This window comes from Equus quagga, chromosome 4 (genome assembly GCF_021613505.1).
Source record: "Equus quagga isolate Etosha38 chromosome 4, UCLA_HA_Equagga_1.0, whole genome shotgun sequence".
In the NCBI taxonomy this organism is placed as follows: Eukaryota; Metazoa; Chordata; class Mammalia; order Perissodactyla; family Equidae; genus Equus; species Equus quagga.
Window position 1 is genome coordinate 125,501,291 of NC_060270.1, and position 18,532 is coordinate 125,519,822.

General features: G+C 33.6%; 1 protein-coding gene and 1 non-coding gene across 4 annotated transcripts in view; one reads left to right on the forward strand and one right to left on the reverse strand.

The window, feature by feature from the left end:
* LOC124238640 (PTB domain-containing engulfment adapter protein 1) overlaps positions 1-18,532 on the forward strand; it is a 270,866-nt gene that overhangs the window by 223,701 nt on the left and 28,633 nt on the right. For all 3 annotated transcript variants that reach the window (XM_046659822.1, XM_046659820.1, XM_046659823.1), the window contains one exon: positions 1,509-1,646. In XM_046659822.1, coding sequence (XP_046515778.1) covers positions 1,509-1,646 — 138 coding nt within the window. The remainder of the gene's footprint in view (positions 1-1,508; positions 1,647-18,532) is intronic.
* On the reverse strand, positions 7,772-7,878 carry LOC124238767 (U6 spliceosomal RNA). Its single transcript, XR_006888373.1, has one exon. It is a non-coding gene; the product is annotated as a U6 spliceosomal RNA (small nuclear RNA).

An 18,532-nucleotide genomic window follows, 5' to 3' on the forward strand; every position in this document is an offset into this window, starting at 1 on the left:
AGGAGAAAGAAGATTCCTCTACTGTAGGTTCTTCTGGCTGGTCTAAGTATTAAATTGACATGAGACAGAATAACAGGAGAACATCAGACAAGTTCAATAACATATATACATGGGAGAAACCCAGGAAAACTGAGTAACTTGCCAAAATGGCTGAAGCCACCACCTTAAATAGCATCTTCAGCTAAAGACAAAGGACGTTCTTGGGGGTAGTAGTTTGGGACTTTAGAGGGGAGAAAGGCAATTCACATGGAGATGGAAAAGCAAATGTTTGGTAAACAAATGTTTGCCATACTTTACTAAAACAATCAACATGGGAAGGACTTTGATTAGATGGGCCTTGCTAGGTTCATCCCTATTTCCACACCTAGAGTTATCTATGGTGATAGCTCCTTCCTGGGACAGGCCTTCTATCTTAAATTCTTTTAGGCAGTTGGGGGAAAGATCAAAGTTTCTTTCTGAGTCTTTTGTTTTAAAAATAATCAAGCCAAAGAATCACATTTGGGGGTGGCAAATTCTGGTTCACCACACAGTCATACAATATACTTCCTCATTTTAATTTTCATGCTTGCCAAACAACCCTTTGATGACTTACCATTTGGTTTCTATGTAGGGAAAGAATGCAGTGCTGCAGAGAAATTCTGTTAACCTTTATTTATATATCTCATTTTACGTACTCATTTTAGTCTGATGAGCAGTAATGTGAACCAGGGTGATAGATCAAATCTCAGCAAGCTGAGAGGTCAACCCTGAAGTTGGAAGGATGCAGTGACAGAAGCTATAGTTGCAGCGTGTGTGTGTATTTTATTTATTTTTTGCAGCATTTATCTTTGTATTGACTGGCAGCGTTGATTCAGTCATTTGGATGCTGGCTGTTTAGACCTTCCTCATTCACTGCTCCAGTGAAACACATTACGGAAGTGGCGAGGAAAGATGATCTTCCTAGACAGAAGAGGTTCAAGAGTTTATGAGTTACGATGAAGACATGTAAAATACAATTTAATAAGAAAACTAAGGATGAAATGGTAGTGTGTTTCATATGAACCTGTGTGCAGATGAACTTGTTTTAAACTGTAATGGTAGTTACTTGCAGGAAGATAAAATGCGAAGTGTTCTGGTTTAAAAAGGTTCTGATAATTCTGTAACCTTCTGGGAGTATCTTAACTCTCTGAATCTCAATGTCCTCCGAAGTAAAACTGCAGAGTTTAAAGTAATGGTCTCTTAAAATTCCTTGTAGCTCAGAAAGTCCATAAACCTCTGATCCTCTTGTATTTTGCTTGTGTTTTTCTAAGTACTATTGAAATGACCATCTTAGTTTAATCCTGAGTCAGGAGGTCCATCTCCATTACATATTTGTTTAAGTTTGTGGTGTATGTAATTATAAAACCAACGTTTGACAGATTATAGTTTCACTTTTAAAGTCATAAGTTGTCTGTTATTAACACAAGCTGGTATTTCAGAAAAGGAAAAAAAATCTCTTCAACTATGTTTATTTCCATCTGTGTTCACAGGAAGTCCAACACAATTGCCAGCTTCACAGAATATCATTTTGTGCAGATGATAAAACTGACAAGAGGATATTCACTTTCATATGCAAAGATTCTGAGTCAAATAAACATTTGTGCTATGTATTTGACAGCGAAAAGTGTGTAAGTATGCCAGATGTTTTAGGGTGGTTTGTTCTATTTTACAAACCAGGAATTGTCTTGTTTCCGGCATTAGTAAAGTATTTGGAAATGAACAAGGTCTGCAAATACTTAACTACACTAATAGATTCATCCTGTCATGAGAATATGCTTCAGCACTTCATCCCTAACTAAATTCTCATGTTCATGGGCACAAGCTTGCATGCATGCAAATTTCTTTTCTTAGAACATCATGCCTGCTTATGTTATACATTTATTTCTCTTATGATCATTTATTTGTAATTTTAATCTCAAATATAATTTAGTAATATGCACATAATGCAAAGAGTAATGGTGAGCAGAGTTGTTTTTTTTAAGGGATGTGAAGGATATGATGAAAATAAATATTTTAAACTCCAGGAAATAAAGTCTGTATGGCTCCTTAAAAAGACTCTAATACTTTGAAAATCTTGTTCTTAATTTTCATTATTCAGAAAACTTAACATAATGAAAGGCAATAGAATAGTATGTGTGCGTGTGTGTGCCTGTGTGCATGCATGTGTTGGCACATGAATATAATGAATGTAATCTAAAGTTTTTAGTAAGTAAGAGCAATTAGGGAATTCCAAAGTTAAATCCTACAACAGTTCTTTAATCATTTGGGATCTTAAAGACAACCTCAAGTCTTGATTATAAGCATGTTAATACTAATCATAACTTAGTCTGAGATCCTATTATAAAACATAAGATGTGAATTCTGAGCACACATTGCAACCATTGATGGCCTTAATGAAGGAAGAACATCTAACCTCAACAAGATTATTGGCTTAGACAGAAAAAAGAACTTAATCCATTTACAGTCGTGTGCTGCATAATGACATTTCAGTTAACAATGGACCACATATACAACAGTGGTCCCATAAGATTAATACCATATAGCCTAGGTGTGTAGTAGGCCATACCATCTGGATTTGTGTAAGTACACTCTATGATGTTCTCGCAATGACAAAATTGCCTAATGATGCATTTCTCAGAACGTATCCCCATTGTTACACAGCGAGTGACTATATTTGCTCACTTTTTATGCTGTCAAAAATAGCAGAGCACCATTATTATTATCACTACCATGTAACTTAATTCTCTGGTTTCAGTATGTGAGCTTCTTGAGAACAAATACCTTTTTATTTCTCCTTGTAAGTCCTACATCAGGTGGACAATAGATGCTCAATGAATTTTTTCTTAAAGAAAAGACCACATGGAAAAACTCACAAAAAGTAGAGCAAGTTCTTATCTGTATCTCTTAAACTATGGTGCTCTAAAAAGGCAAACTAACGTGCTAAGCTACTTGGAATCATAATATCTTTTGAGAATTTGAGGGAGAACATCTCCCTAGAAAAATATGCTTAGCCATATAAGACAATATTATGTGCATAATAGGGCATTTTATATGAAGTGCAAGTTGTTTTTGAAATTTATCCTAATGAATGAATGCAGTATATTTAATGTTCCATCTTAGCCATGATTGTTTGCAGATGTTTTTTCTATGTGATTGAGAAGATTAAAGTTGATATTTGTTGAATTCTTCTATGTATAAGGTATAATAACCTTTTACCACTTCTACCAAGCAGTAAACTCAGTTGTCCTTCTTTCTTGCCTTACACATAGAAATAAATTTTCTTGGGGTTCTTTGAAATATTAAAAATCATAGTTCATTATAAATATTAGCCTTCTTATAGTTTTGTGTCACGTGTTTTATCTTTATTTGATCCCCATCCAAATTTCTTACGTGGTTATTTAAAACATAAGCTTACCAGAATCCTTGTGTAATTATATTGTGTTAAAAGTGTAAACTCCATTTCTCCCTGATCATAATTGTTTGTAATTCATTTCAAGAATTTCAATTCATTGACCCATTATTCTCTTTGGATATAGCATATTGGCTTTCTTTTTTCTTGAAGGTTGAAAATAATTTCTTGAAGCCTACAGCAGTGGCTCACAACCATTACTGTGCATAATATTCATAAGCAGGGCCTTTTAAAATACAGTTCTCTGGTTCCCACTTTAAAAAATAAGTTCATATTGATGGGGGCTGGAGCTCAGGAAATCCACAGTGAGCAAGTTCACCAGGTGATTCTGCTGCAGGTAGATGGGAGTCTGGGCTTTGAAAAGCAGGGGTCAAGATGGTTCTCCAACTATAAGTTGGCATCACTTTCGTGAGCTCAAAGAGGACACATTTTCTCGAAGTTTTATTTCCTCAAAATTTCATTTCTTCGAATTATAATAATGACTATGTTTATAAAGTTGATTTGAGATGTATGTAGAATTGTTGATATGCCATCCTCTGTAATTCTCATTTTAAACAACTAATCATAGAGTATTAAAACAGGAAAGTAAATTATGGCACAGCTGGCACAGTGCTTTCCTCTTATTTTAAGAAACCAAGGCCAGAGAAGTTGAGTGACTTTCCCAAAGTTACAAAGCTCGGTAGTTACGGAATCAAGATTAAAATTTAAGACCTTAGATGGCCACTGTAGCATTTGTCTCCTGCTATATTACTGCCATAACTGTGACCTATTCCAGAGTCTGTCTGCTCTTTTTGGGGCCTTCGTCTTACCTATTCATTGTATTTTGTCTTTTCAGTATTTCTGTGTACTTGGTGAGAGTTTGAAAGATAGAGGAAATCTTGTATGCCACAAGACTGGAATTCACTACTTTGTTAACAATATTATGTTATATTAATGAATCCCCCTCCCTCTTTGCTAATAGTGAGGATCACATGGGGAGCTAGAGTACCAAGTCCTGCCAAGCAGTAATGAAGAGAGGCATGTGACGAAGCTGAACCTCTGTCCCCACCAGGCAGTAATGAGGCAGTGCTCTCCCATTGCCATTCCCCTGATGGAATTGTGTCAGAGTGAGCCACCCAAAACACAAAGTTTAAATAATTTCTAGACTCTCATAAAATAATATGTAAAATATCCAGGATTCATTGAAAATCACTCATCAAGAAACTGGAAGACCTTAAACTAATGAAAAAAGATGACCAGTAGATCCCAACACTGAGATGAGAGAGATATTAGAATTATCAGACAGAGATTTTTTAAAAAGAGCCATCATAAAAATAAAAAATAAATTATTACAAGTACACTTGAAACAATAAAAAGTAGAAAGTCTTTTCAAAGAAATAGAAAATCTAAGCAAAGAAAATAACAGATATAAAGAAAGCCCAACTGGGAATGTTAGAAATGAAAAATACAATAACCAAATAAAAAACTCAATGTATGGGCTCAAGGGCAGAATGGAGAGTCAGAGGAAAGAATCAGTGACCTAGAAGATCAAAAAATAGAAAATGCCCAATCTGAACAACACAGATAATAAGCATATGTGTGTGCACATGCACACATGCAGGTATGCACACAAAACAATTCTAAAACCAAAAACAAAATAGAACTTCAGGGACCTGTGGGACTATAACAAAATATCTAACATTCGTGTGTCATCAGAGCCCTGGAAAGAGAGAGAAAAAAAGGTAGCCTTCAAAAAACATTTGAAAACATAAAGTTGCTCACTTTCCAAATTTGGCAAAATATGTAAACCCACAGATTCAAGAAACTGAGTGTACTCCAAACAGGATAAACCCAAATAATTCCACAGCAAGACATATCATATATAGTCAAACTTTTGGAAACTAAAGACAGAGAAAAATCTTGAAGAGAGCAAGAGATAAACAAGTCCTTACCTATAGGAGAAAATCAATTTGAATGATGTTGTATTTCTCATTAGAAATCATGAAGGTGAGAAGGAAGTAGCAACATATATTTTGAGTGCTGAAAATAAGAGAACTGTCAAACCAGAATCCTAAATCCAGAAAAAATTTACTTCAGGAATTAAAGAGAAATGAAAAAATTATCAGATGAAGGGAAACTAAGATTATTTGTTACTACCAGACCTATGCTAAATAAATGGCTAAACAAAAAGGAAATAATAAAAGAAGAAACTTTGGAACATGAAGAAGGGAAAAATGAACAGTATAAGCAAACATATGGGTAAATCTTTAGTTTTCTAAATTGTGATTGACAGTAGAAGCAAAAAATACTTTCTGACATGATTCTAAGTGCATATATAGAAAATATAAGGCAATTAAACCATAAACAGGCAAAGTTGAAGGGATGTAAAGGGAGGTAAGGTTTCCATATCTCACTTGAACTGGAAAAATGACAGCCCTAGAAGACTGATAAGTTACATAAATACAATGTGAATCCTAGAGTAACCACTAAAAAACTATACAATGAGACACATTTAAAAACACTATGGGGAAATCAAAATTTTATTATTAAAATTTTTCAAAAACCAATAGGAAACAGTGAAAAGAAAACAGAAAGAAAAAAATAGAGAAGAAACAGAAAAATAATTTAAATAGCAAACTTAAGGTGTAACATATCAAAAATCACATTAAATGTAAATGATCTAAATATACCAATTAAAAGAGATTATTAGCATGGATTAAAGACCTAACCCAGATACATTTTGTCTACAAGAAACTTGCTGTAAACATAATGATATAGGTGATATAGGAAGGTTGAAAATAAAATAATGGAAAAGATATATCATGCAAAAATTATTATCAGGTAAAGTATGTTTTAATATCAGATAAAGTAGACTGCAAAGTAAAGAAAATTGTCAGAGACAGAGAATGGAATTACCTAATGATAAAAGGGTCATACCACCAAGAAGTCAGAGCAATCTAATTGTATGTGACCGAACAATAGAACTGCAAAATAAGTGAAACAAAAATTCATAGAACTGAAAGAAAATGTAAGATAAATAAACAAACATACAATATAGTGGGAGACTTCACCACCATGCTACCTAATATTGTAAGAACAACTAGACAGGAAATCATCAAGACTATAAAATCACTCAACAACATCATCAACCAGTGGGATCTAATTAACCATTATAGAGAACGCCACTCAACAGCAGAATGCACGTTGTTTTTCAGTGCCGAAGGAGCATGTACCAAAATAGACCGTATCCTAGGCTATAAAACAAATCTCAAAAATTTAAAAGCATGTATTCTCTGACACCAAGTCAATCTAAAAATCAATAACAGAAAGATAATAGGAAAGTCTTCAAAAACGTGGAAACGAAGTTTCCAGGTAAACATTCCATATGTCAAAGAGGACATAACACTTGTAAACATTCCACATGTGAATGAGGAGTTCTCAAAGAAAAAATTTTAAAATGCAGTGAACTATATAGAAATGAAATAGAACATAATATTTGCGTGATACAGCTAAAACGATGCTGAGAAAAATTTATAACTAAGTTAATAAATTTGAAAAGAAGAAAATCTCAAATCAGTAATCTAAGCCCCCACATCAAGTACTTAGAAAACAAATTATCAAATTAGCTCAAAGTAAGCAGAAGGAAGAAAATAAGAACAATAAATGAAGAAATTAATAAAATTGAAAGCGAAAAAAATAGAGAAAATAAATGAAGTGAAGCTGGTTCTTTGAAAGATCATAAAAATGACAAAATTTTTTTGTAAGTTTGGCAAACTAAAAAAAAAGACACAAGTTACCAATATCAGGAATGAAACGGGATTTCCCTGCAGACACTCCAGATAGCAAAAGAATAATAAGACGATGCTTTATGCAACTGTATAAACGTAAATTTGACAACATAGCTGGATTGGATTAATTCCTCAAGAAACAAAACTACCACATATCACCCAATATTGGATAATTTGAACATCCCTGTAACTATAAAGGAAATTGATTTTATTTTTTCCTTTTTTGTTCATTATATTGTATACTTTATTCCAAAGTCAATAAATACACGTCTATAGCATGAGTTTAAGTATTTCTATTGCATTTTATTTTATTTCAATCACTTTTTGACAACCATTATGTCATTTCAAATTTTTACCATGGTAGGCAATGCTGCAATGCATATACTTTATGTATTTATTTATTTATTCATTATTGAAGTGTCGTTGACATACAATATTATATTTGTTATAGATGTACAACATGGTGATTCGACATTTGTATACATTATGACATGATCACCATGACAAGTCTGGTAACCATCTGTCACCATACAGAGTTATTGCAGTATTATTGACTGTTCCCAATGCTGTACATTACAAAAATACGGAATGCTTCATGAATTTGTGTGTCATCCTCACACAGGGCCCGTGCCAATCTTCTCTGTATCTTTCCAATTTTAGTATATGTGCTGCTGCAGCGAGCACTAAAGGAAATTAAATTTATAATTTAAAACTTTTAAAGAGAGCTCTCCAGGCCTAGAGGTTTCACTGGAGCAATCTATAAAATGCTTAAAGGAGAATTAACATTATTCTACACAACTTATTCCAGAAAAGAGAAGAGGTGAGAGCATTCCCCATTCCAGTTTATGAAACTAGTATTTACCTGATACCAAAACCAGACAAAGATAGTGCAAAAAAGGGAAAACTACACACCAGTATCCCCCAGGAATATAGATGTAAAAATTCCTGACAAAGTATTAGCAAATTTAATTCAGCAATATATAAAAAGAATTATACAGCAAGACCAAGTGGAGGTTGTTCCTTGGATGCAAGTCTTGTTCAACATTCAAAAATTCAACATCATAATCAACCATATTCACAGGCTAAAGAAGAAAAATCATATGATCATATTAATCAATGTTTTAAAAATATTTGAAAATAATCAATATCCATTCATGGTTGAAAACTCTTAAAAAATGGCAATAGAAGGAAACTCCCTCAGCTTGATGAAGAGCACTTAAAATTAAAACTATAGATAACATTTGACTTAATGGTGAAAGCTGAAAGCTTTTCTCCTAAGATTGAGAACAAGGGAGGGATTTGCACTCACACTACTCTTATTAAACACAGTCCTGGAAGTTTCAGCTATTGCAATAAGGGAAAAAAAGAAAATAAGAAGCATGCAAATTGTAAGGGAAGAAATGCAACTATTTGCAGATGGCATAATTGTTGTAAATTCAAAGTAGTCTACCAAAAAAGTTTCTGGATCTACTAAGTGAGTTCAGCAAGGTAGTAGAATATGTGATGAACATACAGAAATCAATTGCATTTCTGTATACTAGCAGTGAACAGATGGATACAAAAATTTACGATTGCTTTAAAAAGCAAAAAACGTAAGTGTAAATCTAACCTTCGGTGAAAAATTGTATAGTATTGTGTGCTGAAGACTACAAATCACTGATGAACAAAATGAATGGAGATATAAATAAATGTAGAGACATGCCATGTTCACGGATTGGAAGACTCAATCTAGTAGATATGTCAGTTTTCTTCAAATTAATGTACAGGTTTAACACAATTCCTGTCAACGTCTTAGCAAGAGTTTTTTGTAGATATAGACATTATTCTAAAATTTATATGATAAGTCAAAGGACTAGAATTGCTAAAACAGTTTTGAAAAAGAACAATAAAGTGGAACAAATAAAGTCTACCCTATTTCAAGACTTATTATATACCTACATCAATCAAGACAGTAGTTTTGGTGAAAGGGTAGATAAATAAGTCAATGTAACAGAATAGAGAACACAGAAATGAGCCTACACAAATATGCCCCACCGATTTTTGACGAAGTTAGGAAAGCAATGCAGTAGGGGAAAGATGGTCTTTTCAGCAAGCAGTGCTGGTGAAACTGGACCTCTATAGACAAAAAACAAAATTCGCTTTGACCTCAGCCTCACATCTTATACAAAAATTAACTGAAAATGCATCATGAACTTAAATGTAAAACATATAACTATAAAACATTTAGAAAAAAGGGAGAATCTTCAGGATGTAAGGGCTTGGCAAAGAGTTTTTTGACTTAACAGCCAAAGCAGGATCTATAGTGGGAAAAAAAAGGTAAATTGAACTTAATCAAAAGTAAACATTTTCTCCATGAAGGGCCTTGTGAAGGGGATGAGAAGACTAGCTAAGACTGGGAGAAATTCTTTGCAAACCCGTATCAAGCAAAGGTCTAGTTCCACAATATATAAAGAACTTTCACAACTCAACAGTATAAAAAGTATCAATCAAATTAGAAAATGGGCAAAAGATATAAAGAAGCATTTCATTGAAGAAGATAGTCAGATGGCAAATAAGTACATGAAAAGATATTGGCATTGGTATCCGTTAGGGAAATGCAAATTAAAATCAAAATGAGGTATCAAGACATGACTATCAGAAAGGCTGCAATACAAGCATACCTCATTTTATTGCACTTCACTTTATGGTGCTTTTTATAAATTGAAAGTTTGTAGAAACCCTGCATCAAGCAGGTCTATCAGCACCATTTTTCCAACAGCATTTGCTCACTTTGTGTCTCTATGTCACATTTAGGTAATTCTTGCAATATTTCAAACTTTTTTATTATTATATTTGTTATTGTGATCTATGATCAATGATTTTTGATGTTATTATTGTAATTGTTTTGTGGTGTCACGAACCATCCCTATATGATGGTGAACTTAACCCATAAATGTGTGTGTTCTGACTGCTCCACTAACCGATGGTCCTCTGTCTCTCTCCCTCTTCGGACCACCCTAATCCCTGAGACACAATATTGAAATTAGGCCTATTAATAACCCTACATGGCCTCTAAGTGTTCAAGTGAAAGGAAGAGTCACGTATCTCTCACTTTAAGTAAAAAACTAGAAATTATTAAGCTTAGTGAGGAAGGCATGTCAAAAGCTGAGAAAGTCTGAAAACTAAGCCTCTTGCACCAAATGTGAGACAAATTGTGACTGCAAAGGAAAAGTTCTTGAAGGAAATTAAAAGTGCTACTCCAGTGAACACATGAATGATAAGAAAGTGAAACAGCCTTATTGCTGATATGGAGAAAATTTTAGTGGTCTGGATAGAAGATCAAACCAGCCACAACTTTCCCTTAAGCCAAAGCCTAAACCAGAGCAAGGACCTAACTCTCTTCAGTTCTCTGAAGGCTGAGAGAAGTGAGGAAGCTGCAGAAGGAAAGTTTGAAGCTAGCAGAAGTTGGTTCATGGGTTCAAGGAAAGAAACCATCTCCATAACATGAAAGTGCAAGGTGAAGCAGCAAGTGCTGACGTAGCAGCTGCAGCAGCTTATCCAGAAGATCTAGCTAAGATAAGTAATGAAAGTGCTGCATTAAATGGCAGATTTCCAATTTCACCCATTTCCAAATGAAACAGCCTTATATTGGAAGAAGATGGCATGTAGGACTTCCATAGCTAGAGAGGAGATGTCAGTGACTGTCTTCAAACCTTCAAAGGACAGCCTGACTCTCTTGTTAGGGGCTAATGCAGCCCGTGACTTTAAGTTGAAGCCAATGCTCATTTACCATTCAAAAAATCCTAGGGCCCTTAAGAATTACGCTAAAGCTACTCTGCCTGGGCTCTATAAATAGACCAACAAAGTCTGGATGATAGTACATCTGTTTACAAAATGGTTTACTGAATATTTTAAGCCCACGGTTGAGAACTACTGCTCAGAAAAAAAGATTCCTCTCGAAATATTACTGCTCATTGAAAATGCACCTGGTCATCCAAGAGCTCTGAAGGAGATGTACAATGAGATTAACGTTGTTTTCATGCCTGCTAACACAACATCCATTATGCAGCCCATGGATCAAGGACTAATTTCAACTTTCAAGTCTTATTATATAAGAAATACATTTTGTAAGGTTATAGCTGTCATAGACAGTGATTCCTCTGATGGATCTTGGCAAAGAAAGTGGTTTCTTAAGATGAAATCTACTCCCAGTAAAGATGCTGTGGGGGTTGTTGAAATGACAACAAAGGATTTTGAATATTACATAACCTTACTTAATCAAGCAGTGACAGGGTTTGAGAGGATTGATAGCAATTTTGAAAGAAGTTCTACTGTGGTTAAAATGTTATCAAAAAGCATCCCATGCTACAGCAAAATCATTCATGAAAGAGACAATCAATGCGGCAAACTTTATTGTTGTCTCATTTTAAGAAATTCCCACAGCTACCCCAACCTTCAGCAACTACCACCCTGATCACTCAGCAGCCATCAGCATCAAGGTAAGACCCTCATCCAGCAAAAAGATCTGTAACCTTGCTGAAGGCTCCGATGATGGTTAGCATTTTCTAGCAATAAAGTATTTTTTAATTAAGATAGGTATATTGATTTTTTAGACATAATGCTATTGTACACTTAATAGACTACAGGATAATGTAAACATAACTTTTATATGCTGAAAACCAAAAAATTCATGTGACTCACTTTACTGCAATATTTGCTTTATTGCACTGTTCTGGAACCAAACTCTCAATATCCCCAAGATATGCCTGTAAAAAATGCTTACAACACCAAATGCTGGTGAAGATGTGGAAAAGTGGATCACTTGTACATAACTGGTTGGGATATAAAATGATACGGCCACTTAGGAAAAGTTTGTGTTTCATAAATAAAACTAAACATGCAACTGTCCTATGACCCATTTGGGCAGCTATCTCAGAGAAATTAAAACTTGTGTTCACACAAAAACCTACACATGAATGTTTATAGCAGCTTATTCATAATAGCCCCAAATTACAAATACCTCAGATAATGGATGAATGATCAAACAAACTTTAGTACATCCAAACTATGGACTACTCCTCAATAACCAAAAGGAATGAACTATTAATACACGCAGCAACCTCAATGACCCTCCAGATAATTATGAAGTGAAAAGTCATTCCCAAAACCTTACGTACTGTATGACTACCCTTTTCTAAAGTTCTTGAAAAGACAAAATTATAGAAATGGAGAACGGATTTTCCAGGGGTTAAGGAAAGGGTAAGGTAGACTGGAAGAGGGTGTGGCTATAAAACAGCAAGATGAGGGATTCTTGTGGTGATGGAATTATTCTGTATCTTGACTATATTAATATCAATATTAATTGGTTGTGATTTTTACTATAGTTTTTCAATATATTACCATTGGGGAAAAGTGGTTGAAGGGTACATAAGATCTCTGTATTATTTCTTACAACTGTATATAAATTTAAAATTATCTCAAATTAAAAAGTTTACTTAAAAAAAAAAGTGGTGGGAGGCCAGCCCAGTGGCATAGTGGTTGAGTTCGCATGCTCCCCTTCAGTGGCCCATGGCTCACAGGTTCAGAACCCTGGGTGCAGACCTAGCACCATTCATCAAGCCACACTGTGGTGGCATCTCACATAAAATAGAGGAAGATTGGCACAGATGTGAGCTCAGCGACAATCTTCCCCAAGCAAAAGAAGAGGAAGATTGGCAACAGATGTTAGCTCAGGGCCAATCTTCATCACAGAAAAAAAGTGCTGGAAAATAAGTTACAGCCTATTGGGCCAACCCTTTCATCTTATTTTAAGTAAATCCAGGCCAGAGAAATGTAATGTCTTTCCCAGAGTCACAAAGCAAGTAGTGACAGAATCAGAACTACAATCCAAGACCCTACCCTAGATTCCCATTTCCACATTCTTCCCGTCATATTATATTACCACATTACTGTGACCTCTCCAGAGTCCGTCTGCTCTTACTGGGGCCTTCATCCTATTCATTTGTTGTATTTGATATATTCAGCATTTCTGTGGCCTTCTACGGGCTTGCTTGAAATTTAGATGAAGGCCTGCCCTAGGATGCTACAAAACTGGAACTCACTTTATTGATATCATCGCGTTGTGTTACTAAGATTTAACATTTGCACAACTTCTACAGTCATCTCATTAAGTTTAAAAATAAAATTAGAATATGGATATTCATCATGATGTTATTGATTTAGTTTCTTTAACATAAGGCAAATATAGTCACTGTCAATTTTTTAGCCATCATTTTTATATTTTTTTCATAATTTTGTTTCCAAATGGTAATAAGTATACTTTATTCACTGGATAATGCCTTTGCTAAAATTTAAATAGTAGCCCCAATAAGAAGATGAAACCCTTACCACACCCACATTTTTTTTTTTAATTATGTGAAGTGAGATATAAAGTAAGACAATATTTAAAATCCTCTTTCTTATTTGTTAACTAATTGTAAAGTAGGGTTCATGTGTCAAAAGAATCATATATTATTCATACCAGAGGGAATCTCTGCACCCAGTTGTTTTACAAGGTCTCTTTGTAAGCTATTTATTATATACTCTTGTTATGGTTTTATTTTATGTTTGCCTTGTAATATTTTTTTGGAACTTTTGTTGAAGTTAAAAAATATTCTTGCTGTTTATATTTCATTACATGATCGGAGAAAAAAAAGAATCTTCTTAGCTTAGTCATCCAGTGGAATATAATTAGTTGATAATCAGGGTCTGAAAGCTTATTGCTGCTGAGTGTTTCCACCCACAACTAGTTTTCATCTTGCCCCTTCATGAAATACTAAAATTTATATATCAAATCTGTAAGTAAAGAACCTCCAGTGAATGGGCTGATTCTGAGAAAAAGCAGAAATGACCAATTGTAAACCAGAAAAATAATTATAGTTAGTTAAATTGTTTGAGATTCTTTTGTATGTGATCATTATAATTCATATCTTTTAGGCCAGTTACTCAAATTTTGTGCAATTATTAGGAATATTTGGACCAATATCCTGTATTGACTGTCTCACCATACTGGCCAAGTAGGAAAACAGTCCTTACTGTTTTCCTTTTCACTTTTAAAATTATTTTTATCAAGAAGTATGGAGTTTCCTAAAATGTAATTTACTGACTGTAGAGCTTACCTCATCACACTCAGTAGTGGTAGGGAATGCAACACTGTTTGTTTGTAAAGATAAATTTTTATGGAAATATGAAGAATTTTTCAAAGTAAAAGTTGCTATAATTGTTTAGAGAATCTCTATATTTTTAAAATTATTGAAATATTAAAGAGTTTTAGGTGCCTCATAAAGCTATTTGTAAAAAAATTTAGATGGGCAGCGCACTTTGCTATACAAACTGTTGTAGTAAATGACGGGTTAGTTAGAAGGTTCCACTTTATTTATTATGATCTGGGATCTTTTTCTGCTATCTCAAATCATATATAACCAAGACATTTTTGTTTCAAACAGCCACTGAAACCATTAGAGTATGTCATTTCTGTCGCAGGTTTGTGAATGTGATTTTAGTTGAATTTTAGTGGTTTATGTTGCATAGTGTTTATTGACAATAAATAATTCTTTTCTAATATAGAACACTGTGTTTCTTTTGTGGAGAGCCACTGTGGCATAGGGTAGGGCTGGGACTTTAACATTAGCAAGGCAGAAACTCAGATTCTTTTTCTGTCATCCATAAACTATTTCAGCAGGCAAATTATTTAATGTTTCTGAATATTTGACTCCTCCTCTATAGGTTGAGAATAGCTTCTATTTTACAAAATTCTTGTGACTATTAAATCAATTGAGACTATATATGTAAAGTCTCTTATGTAGGTAGGCACACAACACGTTACATTTTAATATTATCATTTAAAGTTAATATCATTAATATTTAATATTGGCAAAACGAATAGAACTGATATAACTGAATTGAATGTATAATGAGGAATTTTAGACTTACAAATTGCTCTCATGATCAAACTATAGTAGTAGTATACCCTTATAGCATATGGAAACATATACATATATGTAAATATATGCAAAACCCTAACATATGTCTAGAATGATACACAAATTATAGTCATTACCTACAAAGAGGATAGAGGGGGCCAGGATTAAGGTTATGAGTTAGAGGAAACTTCAAATTTATCTGTAATGTTAAAAGGTTTTAATGCTGGTTTATAAATATATTCAGGGAATTGAAAAAAAGAAGGTAGTAATAAGTAAACATGAAAATTTCAGCGTACAAATAGCAAATGTAAAATAATCTAAATGGTTAGGTAGAACAGCTGAAGAGAAAAACAATAGGCTTAACATCAAATTTGGGATGGCAGAAAAAATGGTCAGTTAACTGGAACATAGTTGAGAAAAATTACCTAATCAAATGAACAGAGAAAATAAATAATAATGACAACAGAGCTATGATTACCTGTGGGACAATATAGAGTGCTCCAACATATATGAAACTAAAATCACAAGAATACAAGTGAGAGAAAGTAAGGCAGAAAAGAATACTGGCTGAAGAATTCCCAAATGTGAAAATTATCGACTTACAGAGTTGAGAACTTGGCAAACTTCCAGCTGAATAAATTTAAAGAAAACTACCTGTAGTTATATCACAGACTATCTATGAAAGAGTTAGAAAGAGAGAGAGAGGGAATGAATGAGGAAATGAATGGATCTTGGAAGGAGCCAGAAAGTTTTTAAAAAGACACATTCTATCATTACATAGAGATAAAAAAGTAATATGAATGGCAGCTGACTTTTCCTCAGTATCAATGGAGGCCAGAGGAGAATATGACAATCTCTTTAACACGCATAAAGGGAAAATATGTCATAACGGAATTTACGTCCATTGAAGACATCTTTCAAAATTTAAGTGAAAATAAAACATTTTGAGATAAATGAAAGTAGAGTGATTTATCACTGGCACAATGCACTGTAAGGTGTGCTGGGGAAGTTCTATAGCCTGAAGGAAAATAACACCAAAGGCAACTCGAATGTGCAGAAAGGAAAAAGAAAAAAGAAGGACTGCAAAAGGTAAAACTGTGGCTAAATGTAAGATTGTTGTTTATGTCCCTCCATTTAAAACAGAACTATTTAAAGCAAAAATTATAGCATTGTATCGTGATGTTAACAAGTAAGAATAATAGCACAAAGGATGTATGCTATTGGATTTCATGGACTTATACTATTGAAAGGTTGTTATTATTTATGTGAAATGATACCATATCAACTCAGTAGACTCTGCTGAGTCAAAGATGCATATTGTAATCACTAGAGCAATCACTAAAAGTTAACGTAAAGGTCTATAAATACAGCCTAAAGAGAAAATAAAATAGAATACTCATTTTTTTTAAATGGAACTAAAAGGAGGAAAAGAAGAACAGAAACATAAAAACAGATGGACCAAATAGAAAGTAAACAACAAGGTAAATGTAAATAGACTAAAGACAGCAATCAAAGGCTGAGACTATCAGGATTTTAAAAATGCCCACCTGTTTGCTTTCTGGAAGACACACTCTTTAAAGACAAACACAGGTGAAAAACAGAAGAATGAAAAAATATATGCCACACAAACAGTAAGGCTAAGAAAGCTGATGTGACTATATTGATATCAAAAAGGTGACTTCAAGGCAAGGAATATTACCAGACACTAAGAGATACAGCCCATAATGATTAAAGGACCAATGTGTGTTCATTTAATAACATCACTTTTTAAGAAATGAAACAGAATACCTAACAAAATTACAGGGAGAAAAAGACAAATCAGCAATCATAGTTGTAGTTTTTTGAGGAACATTTGTCCTGAGCTAATGTCCATTGCCAATCCTCGTTTTTTTTTTTTTTTTTTTGCTTGATGAAGATTGGCCCTGAACTAACATCTGTGCCAGTCCTCCCCTACTTTGTATGTGCGGTGCCTCCACAGCGTGGCTGATGAGTGGAGTAGGTCCGCATCTGGAATCTGAATCCACAGAAGTGGAGCATGGAACTTTAACCACTAGGCCACAAGGCCAGCCCCACATACTTGTAGATTTTAATGCCATTCTCAACAACTCACAGAGCAATCAGAGAAAAAAATCAGTAAAGTTAAGAAAAATTAGAAAAATATTATTCACCACTTTGATCTAATTGACGTTCCAAACACTATTCCAAACAATCACAGAATATGCTTTCTTTCTGAATGCACATGGAATGTTTACAAAGGTCCACAATAATGGACCATATTGCAAGACTCAATAAATTTCAGAATTGAAAATATCATAGAGTATGTTATCTGACCATAAATGGTCAAAATATTTGAAATTAAAACACTCTTCAGATAACAATAGCTCAAGGAAAAGTCACGAGGGGAATTAGATTATTTTCGAAGCAAATAGAAGTAAAACACAACATATCAAAATTGGTAAAAGACATTTAAAGTCAGTGCTTAGAGGGATATTTATAGCTTTAAATGCTTCTATGAGAAAAAAGAAAAGGATTAAAAGTAATCATCATGGTCTTGACATTAAGAAGTTAGAGTAAGAACAAATTAAAAACAAAGTAGAAGGTAAAACAATAATAATAAAGAATAGAAATCAATGACATTGAAAACAGACAATAAAGAAAATTAACAAAGCCAAAAGTTTGTTCTTCAATAAGCATGATAAAATTAACAAGATTAGATCAAGGACAAAAATGAGAGAAAGCACAAATTGTCAATACCAGAAACAGAAGAGTGGACATAAGTACAGATCCTACAGTCTTTAAAAGAATACAAGGAGAAATAGAATATAACTGCTAAGCCAGTAAATTTGGCAAATAGGATGAAGTTAGTGAATATCTTGCAAAACTCAATTGACTGAAGCTGAAAAAATAGGAAATCTGAATATACATTAGTTGAATATTTTTAAAATTTAAATTAAAAATACCAGGGCCAGATAGTTTCACTGGTAAGTTCTATAAAAAAAATCAGCTTAATAGATGCAGAAAAATCACTAGACAAAATTCAACCCAATTGATGATAAAACAGTATCCTAGGAATAGAAGGGGCTTCTTATTCTAATAAGGACTTTAAAAATCCTGCAGATGACATAAAATTAATGGTGAATTATTAAATGCTTTTTCCTAAGATTGGGAACAAGACAAGGATGTTTATTCTCACTCCTGTATTTAGCATGGTGTTTGATGTCTTAGCTGGTGAGTAGTCAGGAAAAGAAACAAAAGGCTTAAAGATTGGAAAGAAAGAAGTAAAACTATCTTTTTCACAGATAAAATATGAATTTTTAAAAAGAATATCCTGCAGAATCTACAAATAACTACTAGAATTATGAAGCAAATTTAGCAAGGTCAATATACAAAAATTAATT